Genomic DNA, 24,229 nt, shown 5'->3' with positions numbered 1-24,229 from the left:
AGGATAATATTTCGACGATGAGTGCCCAAAGGAAGTTCAAAACGAGTGTCCTCAGCCAGATACGATACGTTTGTTTAAATTAAAGAATTATGGCTGATGTAGTCTAACTAACACTAATCATAGTAGTTATGCCGAAATCGAGTGTAGAACGCGTAAAGGCGTATCGTGAGAGGCAACGTGCACATAGGCCGCCGAAAAAACCACCAAAGAGTGGCCCGCAGCGCGCGAGAGAATTTCGAGCCAGGCAAAAGACATTAAAATATAGTGCTACGGCGGTTGCTTCAGTGGCAGCTGCTCACTTGACAACAATTGATAACCTCGATACCGGAGCTAAGCCATCAACATGTAACGATTCATCGAGTGATGTGCCTTGTAAACAAAACGCGATGCCTATAGCACAACAAACGGCAAGTATTTTATTGAATAATTAGACTATTTTAACCAAACGGAATCACTTTCATTTAATATCTACTTTTGCAATTATAATCCACTTCTTGATGTGGCGTGTGTGTAGCATCGTAGCATTATCAATAGCATAGCTTATCTTACACCATTTTCAAAAATTATTAATGTGACTTAAGTTCACATGAGTTTTTATCGTATTTCACTGTGGAAACTGTTTTTTTTTCAATCTAACTACATAGGTTCTTTTGTTCGTTTTTTAAATACAAAATGTTGAGCACAGGTTTGTGTGTAAGATGTAGGATAACAAGTGTGTGGTCACAAAGAGAAGTCAGTAAATCACATTAAATGAAATATCGGTCGGAGTGTCATATGTATTATTAAACCTCTTCGGTTTCAATTATAAAATATAGTTCCGCTATTACGTGTTCATATTGCAAATCCTTCATTCCAATCTTACTTTATCGCACCATTGACTCGCATCGTCGATTTGCTATACGGGAAATGATTAGCATTCCAGCAGGGCTATTCTTGTGGCTGTCATCAGATCCCAGATCTCAATAATCATAATATCATTTATTAAATATTCGTTTGTCACTTACAATCAAGCAGTACCCTATGTATTTCTTAATAATTTCAACATATTATTTCATAGTGTGCCGGTCAATAAATAGCGGGTCAGAATCGATTGGACATCTCACTCGATTACAAGTTTCCGTTAAAGACACATCGTACCGAATTACCGTTATATTTATTATATTGCATCGATTGTACCCTTGTAGTTATTTGAAACAGTAAATAAATTCTCGAATCCTCCATCGTCACGAACAACCGAACCCAAGAATACTACATTCTAATGTATCATTTAACTCCAAATTCAATAAAAAGAAAAGTGATAAATATGTCGTATTCCAAGAGTTAATTAGGCCCGGATGGCTGCTCTACCCATAGCCCCCACATCCGGAAGTGGGTCCCCAGACCACGATCTTTGGCGGGTCTCTCTATCTATCGATTAGGTTAAGGACAGCCATGCTCTAAAGCGGCGTTTCCAAAATGGTATTCTGCGGAACCCAATGGTTTCGCCATGTTAAATTAACACTATTCCATGTATTTTTTAGTGATTTTTGTATATTTAAATAAATCCAAATGAATTATTGAGTTGTCGGCACTTGGCATCATACGAAGCACTGGTTGCTACGTCATTTTGTTGTACCTAAGTAACATGCGACTTCTCGCCATATTGGATAAATGACCAAAAATCAGGAAACACTAAAAATAATTCTACGTGTGAATTATTTAAGTATATCAATTATGATAATATCACATTAAATTGCATCGTATAACCACATATATTTAAATGTTATATTCTTTGACGTGGCTATGGTACTATTAGGGAAAATTTATAATGTGTGTTTATCACACTTAGCTAGTCGAGTTACCACGCTGGGCGCCTCTAACCCCGAACCCCCAGAATAGAGCTATGTTAGCCCCTTTTGGGGTCATGGCGCTATCTGGTTAGAACGAGATAGAACAGATACACAACAATGTATTTCTTCGAAGATGACAATATATTTTGAGTGTATTGTACGATTATAAATGTTTAGGAAAATACATAATTCATACTCGTTGCTTAATTTTATATCGTCTGTGAGCTTTTAAAATTTGATCAACTTAATATGTCATTGTCATCGGATAATCTTCTTATTTCCAGTAAGTATATCTGACTAGTGTGCTTTCTCCACAGCCTACCTCTTTCCAAAAATCACCCTTCGCCACTGATATAATATAATATAACATCCTGAGCATAGAGAGGTTGAAAATAGAAAGAAGAATAGTAGGTCATGGTTTCAGGCAGGGAACTGAAGAAGCAGGCAAACGATCTCGAGTGTTGAAGAATATGGGATAAACTAAAACACGTTAAGAATAAGTCATATTAAACTTGTGCTTCGTTCTGACAGCTGCTCTCAGTTTTACGCTCATAATAAATTGAAAATGGCAATCTGCTCAGTAAAAGGTTGTGGTAATGATTCGACTATGAGAAATAAAACAAATAGCGCAACTACATTTCACAGGTAAGCATATTTTTATTGTTTATATTTATGTCAATATCTTAACTTGCATTACAATTTATTTTACGGATGGAATTTCGCGAGCCTAATACTACAAGGTTCCAAGTATTCGTCCTTGAGAAAACAAACCCAGCAATGAAGTAGTATTTGTAAGCTGCCTCATTGTTACTTTTGTTTCTTCAAGGACAAACACTTAGAACCTTGTAGTTGTCCACTCGCGATTTGGCATTTACGCTGTACAATATTGTGATTATTTGAAGGTCTGACGCACACCATCGTATGTAAATTATAATAATAGTATTTTGTATGGATAACAGGGCCGGATTTTCAGACAATGCGAGAATATATTAGACAATATTTATTACAATCAATTACATATAACTGTTTTCATTTATCATACAGTTATATACTGTTTTTTCATATAAATAATATACATAGGTAAATGTTTATGTATTTATTCCTACCATACTCGATCCTAATATGATCATATGGGCCTCCACAGATTGGAGGTTCCAATTAAAAGATTTTGTTTTTGCGAGAAATGGATGTCAGCCACTTGCTCAACCTATTAGGTCCATACTCTGACTCATGCACAAATTGAAAAACAATATGTGTAAAGTACTCTCTCAGTAATCCGCACACCCCAAAAACTAGACAAGTGTCCAATTAGTGAAAGCGGCGGATTATAGTACATATACACGAAATATGGTAAAAATTAAAACAGTTATTTCGTAAAAATAGTAGCAAATTACGGTTTTATTAAGTTTATTAATAACTAAATATTAAACAGTAAATCACTTGACACAACCAGTTGCTCAGTGAGACAGATATTCTTGAATGGCTTAGGATCCCTGGCTTTCCCTATGACCAAAAGCTTCAGTTTGTGTGTCCCGCTTGCATTTGGAGCATGGCATAATTGTGATGCGGTCCTTGGGCACTTTCCTCCCTGGTACATTACTTTCTTCGCGATGAACGTACGTTTTATGAAGGAGGAATTTCCAAAATAAACCCTTCTCATCTGCGTTGTATACTTGTATGCGGCGAACTACTAAATTTGACAATCGAATACCGGCGAATTATTGAGCTTGATTTTGATTTTTCAACTAGTAAAAATAACGGCGGATTATAGTAGTTGTCGGATAATCGAAGCTGCGGATTACTGAGAGTGTACTGTTACTTGCCAGACCCAGGATTCGAACCTGGAACCCACGACACTGTAGGCCGACGCTTAAGCCGCGCGACCATCGTGGGTATTTACTGTCAATATTCATTTTAACCATAAAATGAAGAAATAATCGCACTAAAATATTATGTTACTACAAAGTTTAACGATTTCATATTTTTTGTGAATAATTAATGATATCGTCACTGTTCTGGCAGAAGACACTAATTTGAAAAAATGACATATTGAGTTAGTTATACCAAAATGTTCCTTATTTCAAACTTTACCTTCTTAATAAATAAAGAGTTTTTATTTTAAAGTCATCCTTTCTACGATTACTTAATAAACTCAAATGATAGACCATTTCAAACATTTTAACAACTTCAAAGTCAAATTACTCAAACCTAGTATTCTCCAGTTAGTGTGATCTGCCAGAACAGAGACGATATAATACTGTTGACATTTGGCATAACAGATTTCCACGGGATCCAGAACGGCGTAAGACATGGGCAACAGCAATCGGTCGTTTGAATTGGAAGGCTTCAAATTTTCATATCATCTGTTCGGTACATTTTGACGATGCGTCATTTATATGTACCAAGAGCGGACTCAAGAGGCTGACTGTCACGGCGATTCCGTCAGTCGCGGTGAACTCTGCGCAGTCGTCAGCTTCAGCGGTAAATAAATATAAACAGCGCCAAAATAGCATGCAATAGGTGTATAGTAATGATTTTAACATTTTTATCGATGCTCATGTAATATTTCAGCATGTCAAATACTAAACACATGTCTAATAAAAAGCTGAAAATTACTTGTTTCCGATCGCCAACTAAAAAAGATAACGTCCTGGTTTCAGAAGTTGAAACTCCGCGTAAACGGCAGCTGAGGAAACAGGTTGAAAATTTTAAAGCACTGGCAGAAGCATGAAGAAAAAGATGACTTGTGTCTAATCAGAAAGTTCGACGGAATCTTTGCTGTCAGACAGTCGACATACCTACCTAATCTCCGTCGGCATTTTTACATAGCCATGATCTTTTTTATGGTACTGTTCGGTTATCAGGAATACAGCGGAAAACACATTTTGAAAATAGCCGATAAACTGGATTATTGTTAGGTTAACCTAACCAAATGAGATGTCCGGGGTTCCAGCGGCTAGCTCAGGTGTCCATCGAACCCCGGATTCACAAAAAAGAACGATATATTTATGTTTGTCAGGTTACATAAAACACTAAGTCTTTCTTGTGCGGGTCTTAGCGTTATATATTTTAATATTTAGTTGGACAACGTTATTTTGTAGTCTTTTACATATTTTGTTTTTACAATCAAATTCGCAGGTCCGTACACAGTTTACAAAGGACGCTTACTAACTTTTTTTCTCTTTTTAAATTCCTTGTACCTACGCCGACCAGCAAAAAGGACTCTCGTGATTGGCCAAATTTGCTCGCATGATCCTTTTGATTTGACGAATCACGAGGACCACCGCGCGGAGATTTTACCGTTGCGCAATGCGCGGCAAAATTTATTATATTTGAATACTTATATTTAGTCTTAAAATTATCTCTTTCATCCATCATCACACTTTTTAAATTAAATTAAATTTATCTTAATTACACCTCCGCCCAATATGTGATTTTCACACACCGGACGAAGGCCTTTACTTATGAATAAAAAATACTTACGTGGTTGAGCAAGGAATCAGATTAGAAGTTTTATGAAGCCGTTTCTAGAGGTCAGGGTTACGTTTCGACTTATAGCTACTAAATGATTATTTTACACCGGGAGAAGTCCGCCTGTAACAGGGATGTATCACAAACCTAACCTAACCTAACCCAACCTAACCTAACCTAAACTAACCCAAACTAACAAATAATCCAGTATATCGGGTATTTTCAAAATGTGTTTTCCGCTGTATTCCTGAAAACCGAACAGTACCCTTTTTATTATTTGAAATGGGTACCTTGTTTTGGATACCCATCTCGACCACCATCAGCACCACATAAAATCTTGTAATTGCTGACCATCACTTTATTTTGAAGTCATTAAAGGTTTCGGTTATGAATTATTGCTCACCGTTAATGTAGTGGTACTATACCGATCAGTGGCGAACGGTGACTTTTGGAAAGAGGTAGGCTGTGGAGATCGTAGAAAAAGAGCACACTTGTCAGGTATACTTACGAGAAATAAGAAGATAACACGATATTACTTGTAGAGGTTTTACCCAACTCTACAACTGACATGTTATTGGCTATGCTCATTTTTAGAGGATAGACAATAATGAGACAGAAACATCAACAGTTGTCAAAGAGAGCTTCAAAAATGTAGACGTTACGAGACGCTCGTCATTTCCCAAGTTAAAAGTATCATTATAAACCTGTATGTATAAATCATAGATTAATATACTTTCGTGTTATCCTGCCGTGTAATATCACCAGTGTAATTGTGTTTTATACAAAGTACAAAACGATATAAATACCCACGCGTGTTTTCTTAAAAGACCCATATAATATCACATTATACATCTAAACACAACTGTCTGAATATAATATATTAACGGGGGGGGGGGGGGGTACTGAATAGGTACACACTAATGATAATAACACACATGACCTAGCCATCGCAGTCTCCCAATCTTAATTAATTGAACTGCGCTGCAATCCTCGTATAGCCCGTAGAGCTCAGCATTATAATATCTTCTACTCCAATTCGTGCCGTCCCCGATCGGTCCATATATACGGCGGAGAATTTTTTTTTGAAAAATGTTCAGGGCTCGTTCATTTCGCAGAGTTAATGTCCAGGTTTCCGATGCGTAGGCGAGCACTGGCTTTACAAGTTTCTTGTAAAGAGTGATTTTAGTTCGGCGAGATAGTATGCGGGACTTAAAATGTCTTAACAGGCCAAAGTAGCATTTATTCGCAGACATGATTCTCTTCTTCTTCTGTAATATCATTATGTCGAGTTACAAGAGAACCAAGGTATATGAAACTGTCGACCATATCAAAAATTGTATGCACCGATATCTAGCTTTCGTGCGCCTTTCCGTGGTGTGACATAGACAGGCACGTATTTAGTTTTTGCCTCGTTTATTTGTAAGCCTATTCATTTGGCACGACATAAAATTGAATGATTTGAATTGTATTGCCAACCATACTATAATTTTAGCCTGTATACTATGTACAAAAATTTATATATATACTTAATATGTGCGTCAGAAATACTGTAATTTTGAAATTCCAATGAAAACTATGAAACCAAAATTTTCGATTGGCCGCTAGGAAAAGTTTAAAAAGTGCTCGAAAGTCCTGAATTTTAATGGAACATTTATAATAAATTGTGCGGTGTGATGGACAGCTTGTTCGAACGTGCTCGTACATCTTCGGCTGGGTGAAAGGGGCCCTCGTCCCCTGATTGTTTGGCGACTTCTGCACGGGTCTGCGAGTGAGGAAGCATGTCCGGCAGAAAAGATTACTATCGTGAATATATGCGTCAATATCGCAAAAACAAGACCGACAAGCAACGTGAACCGAAATGCATTAAAACTCAAGTCGAGCGGCAGAGAGAATGTCGCCTTCGTAAAAAATTAAAACTTTTAAGTGAACAGCAAAATGAGCCAAAACAGAAATGTATTAAAACCAATGCGGAACGACAACGTGAATTTCGTCGACGTCAAAAATTGAAACGTCAGCTCAGTGCAGACATTGTGGGACAGCACGCAATGAATATACCACTGTTAAGTATATGCTATTTAAAAAATATATATAAGAAATTATTTGCATGTTTGTATTATTTTAGTATTGGTAAACAGCGTTGCCAACTTGGCGTTTTTCTTGCCTAGATCTAGCATTTTCCAAAATTCGTATCTAGGTTTATGGTGTTAGATCCAGCATTTGTCGACACCCCACAACTTCTTATAAAAAGGCTATTGCTTGAAAATCAATATCCTTTTGTATTGTACAGTAACCTCCTCCGCTGAGGATATATTTTGGACACAGTTGCGATAAGCAAATTTCGATATCAATGGGGCATTTATAAAATATAACTGTATAAATTAATATTACTGTAATCGACTGAAAAAATAACATGCTCTGCAAAAAAAAAAATGGTGTGTGTACTTACTTAAGTACGCGCGTTAGAAGTTATACTTCTTTGGCGTAACAAAAACAAAACTTGTGATAACCTAGATTCTTCGACTAGCTCTTTTGTTAAATTACATACCCAAGAGAAAGGACTGCTTATTGGAGCGCTGTTGGCTTATTTCTATACACTTTAACTTATATTACTAAATTATATAAATATTTCTCGTTGTTTTTATTTTTTAAGTAATAACTGTCACTCTGACGTTTAATCGTTTGTTTACGTAAGGAATTGCAAATGGCTGACAATAATAAATTCATTACAATACGGAACAATTCTACTATCAAATTTGCGTTTGTATACAGCTGACTGATTCGCAGTTAACTTTATACTGTCGCGCACTTTCGTAACGGTGTGCGCGTGCAGCTCCCAATTTCACTCTCTACCAAACACCCCAAAAGAAATATAACTTCAATAATCTACAAAATATCATTACGTAAAATGTCTGGACTTATTACAATATAAAGTTTGTCGATAACTGTCAAATATGCAGATGGTACACCCATGACTCCACTCAATAATGATTATTCCTGCAGGCCTATTCTAACATAATATCACTTATCATCCAAAAAGAGTTAATTGTGATAAATATATCACGTAATTAACATATCTAATTAAGTAATAACCGTCTGAACGGTCAAAAAGTGCTATCTTTTAAGAGCGCCTCTCTTGGCTGTGTTAACTTATAGAGCGAGACAGAGTATGTCAATTTTACATATTACAAATTGAGATGCAAGATCCGACTGTTCTGAAATATGATCACATCACGGCCGCCATCTTAATTTATAGTTCACCGCGAGCTGTCAAATATCGAGTGGCTAGTAGCAGCTGGTAATAACGTATTATTTGTTTTACTGTAATTACATTTTGTGCTGCAATCGCAGTGGCATGACTAATAAAATTGTGGGTTATGTTGCAATGTCTGACGTGTCAATACAAAATTCTTGTGCTTGGTCGTAACTGCCAGCACGAACATAACCGAATTTGACCGACATGTCTACCAATCTAAATTTTCGCCGTATTACGAATTTACCAACTATTTGAGATAGTCGCCGATACCTGTTTGGACCAATGAAAATGACGGAAACGTGCTAAAGTGATACCTGTTAAGAATAGACCTGCTGGCATGTGGTAGGTGTCAAAATAACTGCGGGACCCTAAAAATATTGCTAAAAATCGATTGCGATCAATGGAGTAGCAATAAACGTAGGTTACATGACATACCTATTATCTTATCAATGAAATAAAATGATAATTTATTTTCCAATCGATGACCATAATATTATTTCTTAGCATGGCTTATTTATTAGTTTTGAAATAATAAATTCTTTGTTCTTTGTTGTGGTAAAAACAATGTTAATACATACTGTCCAACAAGAAGATGCAAATACCGGAAGGCGCTGTCATCAACTAAATAGGAGGGACTTGTTAGTTTATAATGGAAGTGCGGTTAAAAATGGGAGGAGCTTGTTAGTTCACAGTTTTAACACGTAGCCAAGAAGAACGTGTTGGACAGTAATTATTATGACATTTTTTTTTTTTTGAATGTTAGCTTCTAGACATTTTTTTAATTAGAGAGGAAATCTAGGATTTTTTGCCCTACCTAGCAAATTTTTGTGACTGACAGTCAAGTTGGCAATATTGTTGGTAAACTAAAATAAAATGATATTGTCACATCAGTACGATTAGCTGTGATTGAATTTTTGTCATAATATCTGCGAGCATAGACAATGGATATAATAATTATTTCGAAAGATTTTTAAATAAATTAGTTAACAATTTTATTTTATCTACAATACTAATAGCGCCTGTTGTACACGTGCATGGATTTACTGGCAGCAATAGTGTGTATTTTAAATTATCGTGACAATAACCTGTATACACTTAAGATTGCCTCTCCAATCTCATTCTTCAAGAATAAGCGAGACACGATGTTGTCATTTTATGGTACTATTTGATAGGTCATAAAAATCGGTTAACATCAAAATGAGTCTCAGCAGTTTAGTTCATTTTTTTGCCAGCAGGCTCGCCACTATCTACTGCCTGCGAATCGAAAATTGCAGATCAAAAAAATCCCAACTGTTACATGAAAATTCAGAAGCTTCCGAATTTTTTTGATTCATGCATGCAATCTTGCAACTGGCATGACAATACGTGTTTACATGTGCATTTTCTTGTTATGGCCGAGATAATACATACTCTTGCAGTAAATCCATGCACGTGTAAACGGGGTATTATATCATTGGAAAACATTACAAGTGCCATATACAAAAACTGTACTTCTGGATGCTATTATTCGCTATTCCTGTAAAATGCCTCAATTACATTGAGCTACTTTACGAACTGTTTGTTGGCGAATTTACAATCTGCCTGTAAAGTCGCCCAGTGTCATCATCGAACAAGCTAACAAACAGATTGTAAACAATCTACCGAGAAAAGTTGAAAGCCGGTCAACTTCACACACTGCACGCCGGTGTGTGTGCCTACTGCGTCTGCGCAGTAGAGCCCTCCCCGTAAAAAACCAACTACGTTCTGTCAAAATAGTCGCTAGCTTGTTGGCTTCTCAGCGAATGGAAAGTTTTGTGTGTCATCATCACAATCGCAGTAGCTGAATCGCCTGCTTTTAAATTCGTCAACAAACAGCTCGTAAAGTAGCTCAATGTAATTGACGCATAACTAGTATTCATTGTGAATAGTAAAAACATCTTAATTTATAATCGAACGTGTTGTTTTCGGTGAGAATATTGTTTAAAATAGTTGATTTATTCTATGCTTGTCCAAAAAGTGCGATTGCTGTGATATTCTCAAAAAGAAAACAATGGTACGAGGGTGGGTCAATAATTGGAGCTCAATACACTTGGTTAGACGTTTCTCAATTTTTTTTAAACCGTCAGAAAAATAAGTTTTCGGAAGGTCCTCAAAATAAGCATTTGTCCGATCGATGACTTCTTCATTTGAAAAAAAACCTTGTCCACTTAGCCATTTTTTTAAGTTTGGGAAAAGGAAAAAGTCACTGGGGGCTAAATCTGGCAAATACGGTGGGTGGTCGACCAATTCGAACTTCAATTCTTCAATTTTAGCCATTGATCGTAAACATGTGTGAACACGCGCATTGTTCTGATGAAAGAGGATTTTTTTCCTGTTCAAATGAGGCCATTTTTCTTCAATTTCGTTTTTTAGCTGGTCCAATAAAGATGCATAATAATCCCCTGTTATTGTTTTTCCTTTTTCCAAATAGTCAACGAAAATAATTTCACGTGCATCCCAAAATACAGTAGCCATAACCTTACCAGCTGATTTTACGGTTTTCGCCTTCTTTGGACATGGTTTGTCTTCGCAATCCACTGCTTTGACTGTTCTTTCGTCTCGGGAGTATAGTGGTGTATCCATGTTTCATCTACAGTCACAAAGCGACGAAAAAATTCATCCGGATTGCGTTGCATGAGCGACAACAGGGCTTTAGAGGCCACCACCCTATTGCGTTTATTGTCGACTGTGAGCAAACGCGGCACCCATCTTGCAGAAATATTTTTCATGCCCAATTTGTCATGTAAAATAGAAATGACGCTACCTTTTGAGATCCTTGTAACCTCAATTATCTCACTCAACTTTAATCTTCGGTCACTTAACACCATATCGTGGATTTTATTGATCATATCTGGTGTAGTCACCTCTACAGGACGTCCTGAGCGTGGTTCATCCTTTGTTGATGTACGACCACGTTTAAATTCATTTAACCAGTTATAAATAGTTGCAAGTGAAGGAGCAGATATGCCGTGAACTAAATCCAACTCATTTTTTATTTCCTTTGCTGTTAACCCTTTTATATTAAAATGTTTAATAACAGCTCTAAACTCAATTTTCTCCATTTTCCATTTTTCCATTTTCCACAATTAACTAGTCACCAGTGAAAGTATTAGATCTAAAGGCCACACGCCTGGCGCGTTTTAGCGGTGAAAGACTTAACTGATGAATTATTGCTCTTAATTCATCAGACGTACATATAAAATTAGCTTTTCGTAAAGCCGTAATGTGAAGAATATACCACCAAGTTTCGACAGATTAATTAAATAATTATATACCAGTGGTGCCAACCGTAATATAAAAAAGGACTTATTGTATTTGTACTATAATTTTGATCCGCGTACTTTGTGCGAAATAAACATAAAATGGTACCTACGTCAAAAATACTGCAATTTTTAAATTCGGAAAAAGCTGTGGAATGCAACTCTGAAAGAAAATTTTTTACTTAGAGCTCAGAAACGCTGAAAACCAAAGCTTCAAATCGTTATTTATTTTACGTTTTTCTTAGCTCGTATTCTTATAATACTTTTAGCTATCTTTAAGTAGAATTGAATTCATTTTCAGTTAATTCTGTTTTGTATGAAAAATTATTTCGACACCATTATTGGTTGCTAGCTGGGGTCCTAACTAAATTATTAATATATACATGCGTTACTATGAAAATCAATATGACATGTCAAGTACAAATTTTTTTGAGCGTTTAAGCTAGTCAAGTCAAGTTTATATGGTTCAACAGAAAATTTAAAAACGTATATAAAAAGTTCTTTTTATCTTGTAATTATTTATTCCTAATATATAGTAAAAAATATATGTCGGTTCGTCTCCGGTTTTCAGTTTTTGGTTCAGCCTCGAGTGGATAGTAGTGAGTGGACCGAAGAGTCCAAGACCCAAGACGTAAGATGTGTTGCGCCTACGACAACTGAAGTGGGGAATAATATCATTCTTGAGACTCCTTTACATGAGGTTGTATAGATACTATCCGTGGCGTTATCCAACTGACTTTCTCATAGGTATGCTTACATACTGCGGTCTGCAATTTAGAAGAGATATTTATTTAGCTACATATGAGGTATAGATGATAACTCTGCCATTCTGGCTAGTGTTGACCAGTGTGTCCCTGATAACTATCTTAGAAATAAAGAGCATCAGTTGTTTATTCTCCCAAGGTGCAGAACCAACCTGCCACTGCTAATGCCAATTGGGAGGGCGATAACTTTGTTCAACCAAATTGCTTCGTCATCATCATCATCAGGGGCGTGACAACCCGGTGTGGGTCCTGGCCTCCTCCAACAGCTCCCTCCACCTGTCCCTATCCAGTGTGGCCGCTTTCCAATTCGGTACCCCCAGAATACGGTAGTCACTGGCAGCTCCATCCAACCAGCGAATCTTTGGCCTGCCTCTTCTTCTACGCCTTTTTGGATTGCTGGACATCACTCTCTTTGCCGGTTAATTGTCATTCATACGGTGCACATGACCTAGCCATCGCAGTCTCCCAATCTTAATTGATTGAACTGCGCTGCAATCTTCGTACAACCCGTAGAGCTCAGCATTATATCTTCAAATTGCTTTGGGTGTTGATATATTCCACTTCCGTGAGGGTGAGTTTAGGTGGATGCTATTTTATAAATTCTTAGAATAGGATCTCCTTAGCAACCTCGGTGTACTTCATTGAACTTCTATAGATGTACAATTGTATTTTCACTGCTTTTGTATGTTTATATTATGTTCTCTTTTTATATTTTCATTTTTATCGCTTTTATTACATTTTTTTCTTTATAAATAATGTTTCATGTCATGTTGTGAACGTCTTAAACTTATAATTTGTAATGTCCACAATGTGCTAAAATTAAATAAATTGAAATTGAAAATTAATCATGTTAACGCGCGTGCGTTTGAACATGTACCGAACTGAAAAAAACTATTTTTTTCCGGTTCGGTTATGGTTTTCATTCTGACAAAAATAACGGTTTTTTCGTTTCAGTTCCCGTTCAAGGGCCTACTGAAAACAGCTGTCGGATGTAATTTTTGATGTTCACTTAAACCTCACAAAAAAGGTCTTGAATCCAGTCCCGAAGAGAATATTGACTGCTAAAAAACTTCGCTTACACGACAACGCGCATTATAATTTTTGTGAAAGTACAATATTTTTATCAAGTGTACTATATTGTGTTGCAAGTGTACTAAAATTGTGTGAAAAACGATAACTGATTAATACGATAGTGAAGCATCGTTATTTCATTCTGGACTGGCCGTTGATCGCGCCACCCCATCTTGTGGAAACATGCCCCGAACACATTATCCTCTTGCCGCTAAAAAACGAAGGCGTAGGAAAAGAAATGTAAAATTGAATGCGTCAGAAAACGAAATGGTATGAACATTTTATTATTCATTATTTCTATTTTATATCAGATAATCTCAAATTTGGCGTGTCTGTTAGTTTTCTCGTTTACGTGTAAATTGTACGTAAAATATTTCACCGTGGCACAGTTCGCCGTGAGCTTTCTTTTCGGAAAGAGATGACCGTATAGCAGTGGCGAAGGGTGGAGGTAGGCTGTTAAGATCTGCCATAAATAGTGCACAGTAAACTTTGTTAGTCATGCGTATATGTTTTCATTGAAATAAGACTACACTTTTCAGATAGTGTTGGTCAGTTTTTAAAATTCAATTAAACCCTGCTAAACCAAGTCATAATAGATAATAGTCATAAAATACTTTTACAATTTTAATACAATTAAATATCTAAAATGATGCATAATTAACTATTTTTTTTATTCAACGAATAATTCACCAGATTTAAGAATGTACCATTCTAATTATTGAACATACATAATTTTGAAAAACACTTTTTGAGAAAATATATTATAATCAATAGAAAAAATTTTTTTTTGAAAAAAAGTAAGCAGGGAATCGAACCCTGCATCTCCCGGGTTTACGCCCCATGCGCACATTACCTCTATGCTACGCGGTGACATACTAATTGCGACAAATTTTAACTATTGGCCACTTTTATTACCCACTTATCAGTGCTCTTCTAAATCAAACTACTTTGGCAATCGATTTTTGTTTTATTAAATTGAATATTATATTTGGTAATTAAATGTTGTGATGGGCAAATACACGTATTTAATTAAATTTTGCCACGATTAATTAATAAATTATGTAATAATTGCTTTGCGTCGAAAGGACTAAAGTGAGATGCGGAAGGCGGATGCGGATGATAAGAGCCATTAGTTAAAATTTGCCGCAATTAGATAGGATACCTACAGTACTGTGGTCGATGTGCGCGGGCACGAATCCCGAGAGACACAGGTTCTTTTCCTGTCGGGTGTCGTATTTTTTTCAAAAAAGAATTTTTCTTTTTGTTCCCAATTTTCACGCAACAGTAGAACGATAGTGGCAAACCTGCCAAACCTGAAACCTGAAAAAAACGAACTATACCACGTTTTAAGTCTCTCATTATAAGGTTAACCGATTTTTCACGACCTGTCAAATAGTACCATAAAATGACAACATCGTGTATCGCTTACTCTTGAAAAATGAGATTGGAGAGACAGTTGGGACTTTTACGTCTAAACAGTTATTATTGCGAGTTGTAAATATACACTATTGTTGCAAGACAACCCTTGCACGTGTACAGACACTATAAGACTACAAAGGGTAGTGTTTTATAATTTTTTAATATTCATTGAGCCCTGCCTATACCAAACCATAATCGTTAAAAAATATTCTTCTATCCCTAAAAGTATCTAAAATTATGTATTATTTTATGGATAAACGAATATTTTTTGTCTATTATCTACTATGGCTTGAATTAGGCAGGGTTTGATTGAATTTTAAAAATTAACAAACACTATCTACATAATATTATAAGTTGGCACTCTCCATCATTGAATTTATAGAGATAGTGATTAATCAAAATATTCTGCAACCGTAGACCAAATTTGCGCCATACCAGCATGTGACAGTACGTGACGTGATCATAATGTATTTGAAGCATTAGGCGCGTTCGCCGCGTATCAAGGCTCAAGGGTACCCCTTCAATTCCAAGACACAGACCTTATAAAATGATGTCCGTATTGTCTCAAATAATGATAAGAAGTTTTAAAATATAGTTTTCGAGAACAAATTTATTTCTATAAAGATTCTTTCTAAAATATCTTTCTTTCTAGTATACTGTTTATCAATGGCGAAGGGTGGAGGTAGCCTGTTGAAATCCGACATAAATAACCCACACTAAGCTATGTCAGTCAAACATATTGGTTTTCATTGATCTAAGAATACAATTTGCAGATGGTGCTAATTAGTTTTTACAGTTCAATCAAACCCTGCCTAACCAAACCATAATAGATAAAAAATATTCTTCTATCTATAAAATATCAAAAATTATATATGGTTTAATGGCATAATTTTTTTAACGGTAACGTTTTTAGTCATCTTTACACGATTTTAGAATTAATTGGCCCGTCGCCATCACGCAGCAAAGTGACGTATGTCTGACTCGACGTTCTCTCAATGAATGCGAAGCGAGTACAAAATTTCGTCGCGCGTACAGTTGAAAATTATTTGGCGTTTCACTGATGCGTCACCTTAAGTGTCTACCATAGCTTGGATTGGGCAGGGTTTAATTTAATTTTAAAAACTGACAAACACCATCTACACATTTCGCGAGCCTAATGCCTGGTCCACACCGGCAACAAGTCGCGCGACAACTCGTTAAATTTTACGATAATTATCATAATTGCTTAAGAAATTTTACGATAATTATCATGCTTATCGTAAAATTTAACGAGTTGTCGCGCGACTTGTTTTCGGTGTGGACCCGGCATAATACTACAAGGTTCTAAGTATTCGTCCTTGAGTAAACAAACCCAACAATAAAGTAGAATTCTCAGCTGCCTCATTGTTACTTTTGTTTCTTCAAGGACAAACACTTAGGACCTTGTAGTTCTCCACTCGCGATTTGTATTCTTGGTTCAATGAAAATATAATATGTCAGATACAGCTTACATCCACGCTTCGGCACTGGAGAGAGCTTTGTTGAATACGTAAATCTGTAGGAGAGAGCGACATAGTTATAGAGAGTTATAGTCATATAACACATAGTTGTTTTTGTTTTTTTAATATGTCACTGCCCTCAACCATATAGTGTGTTCTACAATATACATGCAAAACTCAAATTAAATAGTAACAATGTTTTAAAAAATGTGCCGCTAACCCTTTCTGAAAGTGTGGTTTCACCTACTGTATTCTTACGCAACATATGCTATCAAAAAATTGAGACATCATGGAAAAGGAAGAACCATCGGTTAGGCGTCGTCGCTTGACAAAGGAACGAGTCCAGCGATGGCGTGCCCGCCAAAGTCAGGAGACTCTGCAAAGACTCCGCCAGGCCGATGCGGAGGCTCATCGTCGAAGAATCGAATCTGAAACGCCGGAACGAGCACTGCTGCGCCGACAGGCTGATGCGGCGGCTCACAGGCAAAGACTTCAGTCTGAAGCACCAGAACACGCACAACTACGCCGACAAAGTGACGCGGCAGCTCACAGACAAGCCACATACAAGAATGTCGACAGGTGGCCCTGCCACCTGGTAATTTTCTAGTTACATCAGATTTGCTTAGAAATTACCACGAGAGCTTTTTAAATTAAATTTCATACCTACACAAATTTTTAATTGTATGAATTATTATTATATTAGTATATAGTATAATATTAGTTGCTAAACAATGCGTTCTTCTTTAATTCTTTGTATTCGCGAAAACGTTGTTAACCGGTTCTATGCCTTCAGCGAGTTTTCTCGCTCTGAGGCCGTGATCGACTGACCGCACATACAAATTTATAATTTTAAGTTATCTCATCCGGCTTTAAACTCAAATTACTAGCAACTGTCGATTGATTTGCATTATCTAAAAAATTAAACACACACTGACATCTGTTTGAATAATTATGAAATACTAAGTCACACAGTGATTTTAGTAAGAGCTTCTCTCTATATTCAACGTGTGTCGTTAAAAATCCGCGACCTGTCAGATACTGCCATAGTAATATCGTGAGGCATAAAAAAGGTTAAAAAACATGTCCATTTTAAAAACAATATTGTTTTTAGAAATATCTTTAATTTTGAGTGAATCCAGAATTTTATCCTTACCACCATTATCTGTATTGTTGGACAAAAAAATGTTAAAATACGGAACATGTCATATAAATACAGGACGTGTGGCCATCCTAAATGTACAGCTCTATCAAAATACTATCGTTAACCAGGCGGCAGTGATTATGTACGTCCAACTGTGGTTTTAAAAACAATGTGTACCAAATTAATAATATGTATTTTTTTTTCATTTACAGGCAATTCCATCAACATCATTATCGGTGCCTGCCGTGAAAACAGAAATTACTTCTCCTGAAGATGTACAACCGAACGGCGTTGACCTGCCGGCGGTCAAAACAGAACCCGGCGCTTACGGAACAAAAGAAATCCCTCTCGATCCCCTGCGAAATGTATCTCGGTCGAATCTGGATGAAATAGAAATCGAATATGGAAGTCTCGAGGTGAAAGTCGAGCCGGGATTCAGTGCGGTGGGGGAGGTGGTTCCGGTTACCACGAACGGTGCCGTATCATGGAGACAGATGGACACATTCGTTGAGTATGTGGCGAACCAACTGTCGGAGATTAGTGACCAACATTCGTTGCAGGTCGCCATGTATAAAATTAGTGAAATTCTCGACGAGGCCAAGAGTGGAGCTTACATTGAAAGTGTTCAGTGATTCGATTAGATAATTAAAACAGATTGAATAGTGTTAAGTGCCGATTGTTTTCAATTAAGTAGCAGCGTTTGGCATGGCATGTTGGATTTGTAGGTCTATTAAAGAGCTTAGGATTGAACGAATACAAGTGGATCGAGTCGAGTAAATCGACGATTAAATATCATATTAATACTATCGACCGAAGGTAGAGGTGAATTTAATATTTAAGACGGTCAATAACACCAACATAATATTTGTTATCCGATAGAATTTGCTTTATATGGCTACCCATTGGCCGATATAAATAGTCAGTATTATCAGTTATTTTAATTAAATTTTATTGTATATCGTCCAGTTCTGGCAGAACACACTAACTGGAGAATACTAGTGTTGAGTAAATTTGACTTTGAAGTTGTTAAAATGTTTGAAATGGTCTATCATGTGAGTTTATTAAGTAATCGTAAAAAGAATGACTTTAAAATAAAGACTGTTTATTTATTAAGAAGGTTTCCAGACGGTAACGTTTGAAATAAGGAACATTTTGGTATAACTAACTCGATATGTAATTTTTTCGAATTAGCGTCTTCTGCCAGAACAGTGACGATATAATCTTTTAGTTTAAACTATTATTTTTGAGCACAAAAAGCTACACAAAACCGTCTTATAAATTTGTACTGAGTCTACTTGATGACATTTGAATTTAAATTCTAATGGATTTAAGTTTTGTACTAATGGAACTATTCCATTTGAGTCATTTTTTGCAACACGGGTTTCACCTTTCGGCATCTTCAGGAACTGTGTACACTCACTAAAAGGCAAATGAATATGAATGAACACTGACAATGAATATATCATTTATCACCTCCGAAGATGGGGAGAGAGAGCTTTAGGTACTTTCTCTCTCTTGGTAGTGTACGATGAATGGCATTGTTTGTGTACCTACTTTGAAAAAAAAACACGCTTCGAAAATGGCAGGATTTATTTGCGGAGAATAGAATATGTTATACATTAATGGTAGATTACAACATGGTACTAGTTTCGTATCCACGCACGTTCTGTTGATTTTTTAAAACAAAACCATTGATGCGCCACGTCTGTCCGAGTGCATAAATGCATTCATTTAAAAATAGACACAGAGCGTCTCGCTGCAGCCAATCGGCGACGAGTCAGATCATGTGACTCATCAGTGCCAAAAAATAACTGTCTTCTCACATTGCGGATACGAAACAATATTTGAATATTATTTATTAACAGCAATGAATAATTACATAAAATTGCTGTTTTGTAGTCAACAATTCTCATATTTCTATGAGTCTGCCCTATAATGATTCTGGCCTATTTAGGGTTTCATGGAATTAGATTCTTAGGGGATGACGTTTTTTTGGCGGTGTTACATTGTTTCTACGTTACTATTTTCAACACTATGTAAATGAGGTATTATTCTCAAATCATCCATTATTTCTAGTCTAAGAAAGGATATTTTATACTTTCTCCGTGGGATATAAGACTTGAAATACTCCAATATTAGCATAAATTGTCATACACAACAGTTACATGTATTAATTATATTTCACTTGTATTCGTTTAATCCTCAACACCTCAATTAAAAGTCATTAAATATTATAAGTGCCAAAAGTGTGTTGAACTAAGAACCGTTTGGTATGACGTCGTATTGCCTTTATATGTCAAATGTAAATTGTATGTATCACATTTCACCGTAGCACAGTTCGTCGTGAGTAAAGCCTGAGATGAAAAAATTACGCGTTGTTCGTGGAGCATTGCAGACAATAATGTTCCAATTTTATTAGATTCAATATGAACATTAATTTGATAATGATTGGTTTCAAATATCAGATATTATTGATGTGTTCAATTTGATATTTCACCTAACCTAACAAATAATCCAGTGTATCGCCTATTTTCAAAATTTGTTTGCCGCTGGCTTTCCTGTAAACTGACAAGATTCATCATCATCAAGGGCGCGACTACCCGGTGTGGGTCCTGGCCTCTTCCAACAGCTCCCTCCACCTCCTATCCAGTGTGGCCGCTTTCCAATTCGGTACCCCCCAGAATACGGCAGTCACGTGCAGCTCCATCCAACCAGCGAATCTTTGGCCTGCCTCTTCTACGCCCTATTGGATTGCTGGACATCACTCTCTTTGCCGGTTCATTGTCATTCATACGGTGCACATGACCTAGCCATCGCAGTCTCCCAATCTTAATTGATTGAACTGCGCTGCAATCTTCGTACAGCTTGTAGAGCTCAGCATTATATCTTCTCTTCCAATTGGTGCCGTCCCTGATCGGTCCATATATACGGCGGAGAATTTTCTTTCAAAGATGTTCAGGGCTCGTTCATTTCGCAGAGTTAATGTCCAGGTTTCCGATGCGTAGGTGAGCACTGGCTTTACAAGTGTCTCGTTAACTGACAAGATTATCGTTGTTTATTTACACACGAATTACTCAGTACTATACGAACCAAAGAAGTTGGACGGTCTTTAATAAAATATGACCATCTATTTCCGATACAACATTTTACGGTGAAGTGTGAAACGGCGAACTGCATACGTACAAATTTCCGGACACGCAAATAGCAAGCTCCGAAAATTGTCTTTGAATTTTTATATTTTCATAATCTTTTCTAAATTTTCACATTTAAAATCAGTAGTCTGTTATATGGAACAATAAAATGACTTATAACACTCAAATATTATTAATTCTAAATGTATTATAGGAGAGAATTTAATGATTCATTTAATGACTGTAATATGTAATTCTGTAGACTTATCAGTTTTTGTAATTAATTAGACTGTCTCATATGTTTTTCAATCCAAACATTGAAACACACAAATCTGAACTACCCCATCGATATCAGCATTGCCAACTTAGCAGTTTTCTTGCTAGATTTTAAATATGCATCCGGCTTGAAAAATTTCCATCTGGCGTTTGACGTTAAATCTAGTGTTTTTCGTCATCGCAAACAGCTTAAAACTTCTCATAATAAAGCTAGAATATTACACCTGATATTTTATATTTTACTAGCATTCTTGTCGAAGCGTTCAATCACAGCCTTCTAGAGATTCAATGCGTTCATCGTAATAGATTTTCGAGTTTCCACCGTGTGTACTTTTTCCTTCTTTCCTCGACGTTTCGGGCTCGTTGCAGAGGCTGAAACGTCAAGAAAAGATGGAAGAAGTACACACGGTGGAAACCCAAAAATCTATTATGATAAAAAACAACCCTGAAAGTCTCAAACATTACATGTATATCAATTCGTTCAGTGTGTTCAATGCGCAGTAAATATAGAGTAAATGCGTGCGTCTGTGTGTGGTTTGCTTTGCAGACAGACCAGACCCATTAAGTCAAATGAGTAGCTTGATATCAAAGTAGGCCAAACACCATTTACAAAATTTTACAGGAGACTCACAAACATGTGTGAAAAGTGTCAGTTTTTCATATAACATACCAACTTTAAACTCAAAAATCTCTATAAAAACTACCGTATTTGATACTTTTGGTTGATTTTTTGAAAATGTACCACAATATTCAATTAAAACATACACTTCGTTAAAAATGGCGTTTGGCCTGCTTTGATATCAAGCTACTCAAATATATTATATAAATCTTATAATTTCTTAATACACTAAATGTTACATACAAAATGACAACTAAATAAACCTGCATTGATTTTAAATTTTATGACTTTGTCATAATTGTCATAATGGCCCTTTTTTAATTTTGAAAAAATCTACCATTTTATTCTGCCATCTACTTTATTTTCTTATCCTATATGGCATATTTTTGTGAATGACAGTTGGCAACACTGATTGATATGGTACATGAAAAATTCATCACCACGGACAAATGAGCGCGAACAAAAATCATCTACTGAGAAAAAAATTGAACCATAAATTATGTGAAGATGCGATTTCTTCTTGTACGTAAGGCGAATGTGATTATTGTTACGGTTGCTATTTTCGACGGCATTGCAGTCGACATGTGTCAACGCAGGTCTTGTTTAACTCATTCTCTGCTGACTAGATAATGATTTTTTAATTACCACCTTTAAAATGCATGTTAATTACATCGATCAGCCGCCTGGTCATTACGCCCCGGGTGCGTCTTCAGCGTCCAAAATGTTAATTCTAATTGTATCCAATTAGAATCACTTATCACTATGTAAACATATTCTCAGATAGCCAATCCAGTCTGGTAGCTCTCCAAAACCCATCATCGACACACCCACTTGTAAGAGACATTTTAACACTGTCAACACAGCTTCGAATGATAGGAACAAACCCCAGATTCTTCTGGATAAGAAGTCACACAGGGATAGCTGAAAACGAGGAAACTGATAAATACGCTAAACAAGCCACAACAGACAAAAGACCTTTAACCTATACACACGTCCCTCTGAGTTACGCAAAACAAAAACTAAACGAAGATACCATAGAGTTATGGAACCACAGATACACAACATCCGCCACAGGATCAATAACGCAGAAATTTATTCCAAACATAAACTGTGCCATCACTCTTGCCAGGAACTTAAAAATATCACACGAACTCACACAGATACTAACAGGCCACGGATCGGTGCGAGCTTATCTAAAAAGATTTAAATTGAGGGATGATGACTGTTGTCCATGTGACGGCAACATATCTCAAACTGTGTGGCATGTCATCAACGACTGCCCTATACTAGAAAGGGAGCGATGGACTGTCAGGACTCGATGTAGACAACATAATCACGAAATTGACCTCCAAAAGCCTCACGAAGCACTAAGCAATAGAACAACACAAGAACACTACACAAAATATTTAATCCTGGCCATAAAGAAAATTAAAGATATAAATGGAGGCACCTAATTAGCCCCACATCAATGCAACTAACCCACTCAACCACCTTGTACGAAAAAGCAAGGGTATGGTTATTATTAAAAAAAAAAAAAAAAATCACTTAATTGGAATCAAATAAGACCCTGCGTCGACGCACGTCTACGGCCATCCACTGCAATGCCGTGTGTCTGCAGCTGTAGTTTTATTTCGTGCCAAAACTATCAAATCTCACACAATGTGGTTTGTTTATAATTCCATGATATTTCTATCATTTCATTGTTTACTTTATGGTTGCTGCATTGTTCAAGAATCAATAAAAAGAATTATCCACTGTCTTAACTCATTTGATTGCCTCCAAACTCGAATTATTCAAAATTCTAAGTGAGACACTCCAATGCGTATAATTGTACATTCGTTTATGCAACAAAGTACTTATTGGATGCACAATATTGCAGTGGCGAAGGGTGGAGGTAGGCTGTTAAGATTCGCTATAAATAGTGCACACTAAACTTTTTTAGTCATATGTATTTGTTTTTATTGAACTAAGACTACAATTTACAGATGGTGTTAGTTAGTTTTTAAAAATCAACTAAACCCTGCCTAAACGAAACCATAATAGTTTTAGTCTAATTTGGGCAATACGACAAAATTGTGCACACTTTTTCATTCATAGTTATTTGTTTTCGTTGGATTAAAAATACATATTGCACATATTCTTGGTTATTTTTTTTAAATTCATTAAGCCCTGCCTAAACCAAACTATAATATATATAAAATATTATTCTATTTATAAAATATTCAAAGTTATGTATGATTTAATTGCATAATTTTAGATATTTTATAGATATACATGTATTTTTTGACTATTATCTATTATGGCTTGGTTTCTTAGGGTTTAATTGAATTTTAAAAACTAACCAACATTATCTGTAAATTGTAGTCTTATTTCAACGAAAACAAATATCCATGTCTGAAAAAGTTTAATGTGCACTGTTTATGGCGGATCTTAACAGCCTACCTCCACCCTTCGCCACTGCAATATTGTATTGATTATTAATTTTCTACAATATCACAA

At 36.2% G+C, this 24,229-nt stretch overlaps 1 protein-coding gene across 3 annotated transcripts in view; it reads left to right on the top strand.

Moving 5' to 3' along the window:
- The window catches only part of LOC147068883 (uncharacterized), a 53,319-nt gene extending 33,934 nt beyond the window's left edge, over positions 1 to 19,385 (top strand). Inside the window, exons 1-3 of one of the 3 annotated variants that reach the window (XM_085951476.1) lie at positions 2,147 to 2,474; positions 4,109 to 4,310; positions 17,917 to 19,385. In XM_085951476.1, coding sequence (XP_085807602.1) covers positions 2,395 to 2,474; positions 4,109 to 4,310; positions 17,917 to 18,336 — 702 coding nt within the window. In that variant the 5' untranslated portion in view covers positions 2,147 to 2,394 and the 3' untranslated portion in view covers positions 18,337 to 19,385. Of the gene's footprint in view, positions 1 to 2,146; positions 2,475 to 4,108; positions 4,311 to 16,714; positions 17,159 to 17,916 lie in introns of those variants that run through there. The other 2 variants (XM_085951475.1, XM_085951474.1) reach the window with 2 other exon arrangements.
- The last annotated feature ends 4,844 nt before the right edge of the window (positions 19,386 to 24,229 follow it).

The sequence above is a fragment of the Rhyacophila brunnea genome, unplaced genomic scaffold (genome assembly GCF_057557595.1).
Source record: "Rhyacophila brunnea isolate RB1 unplaced genomic scaffold, BYU_Rbru_1.0 scaffold_24, whole genome shotgun sequence".
In the NCBI taxonomy this organism is placed as follows: Eukaryota; Metazoa; Arthropoda; class Insecta; order Trichoptera; family Rhyacophilidae; genus Rhyacophila; species Rhyacophila brunnea.
The sequence above is the reverse complement of the archived record's forward strand: the minus strand, read 5'-3'. Positions and strand labels throughout refer to the sequence as shown.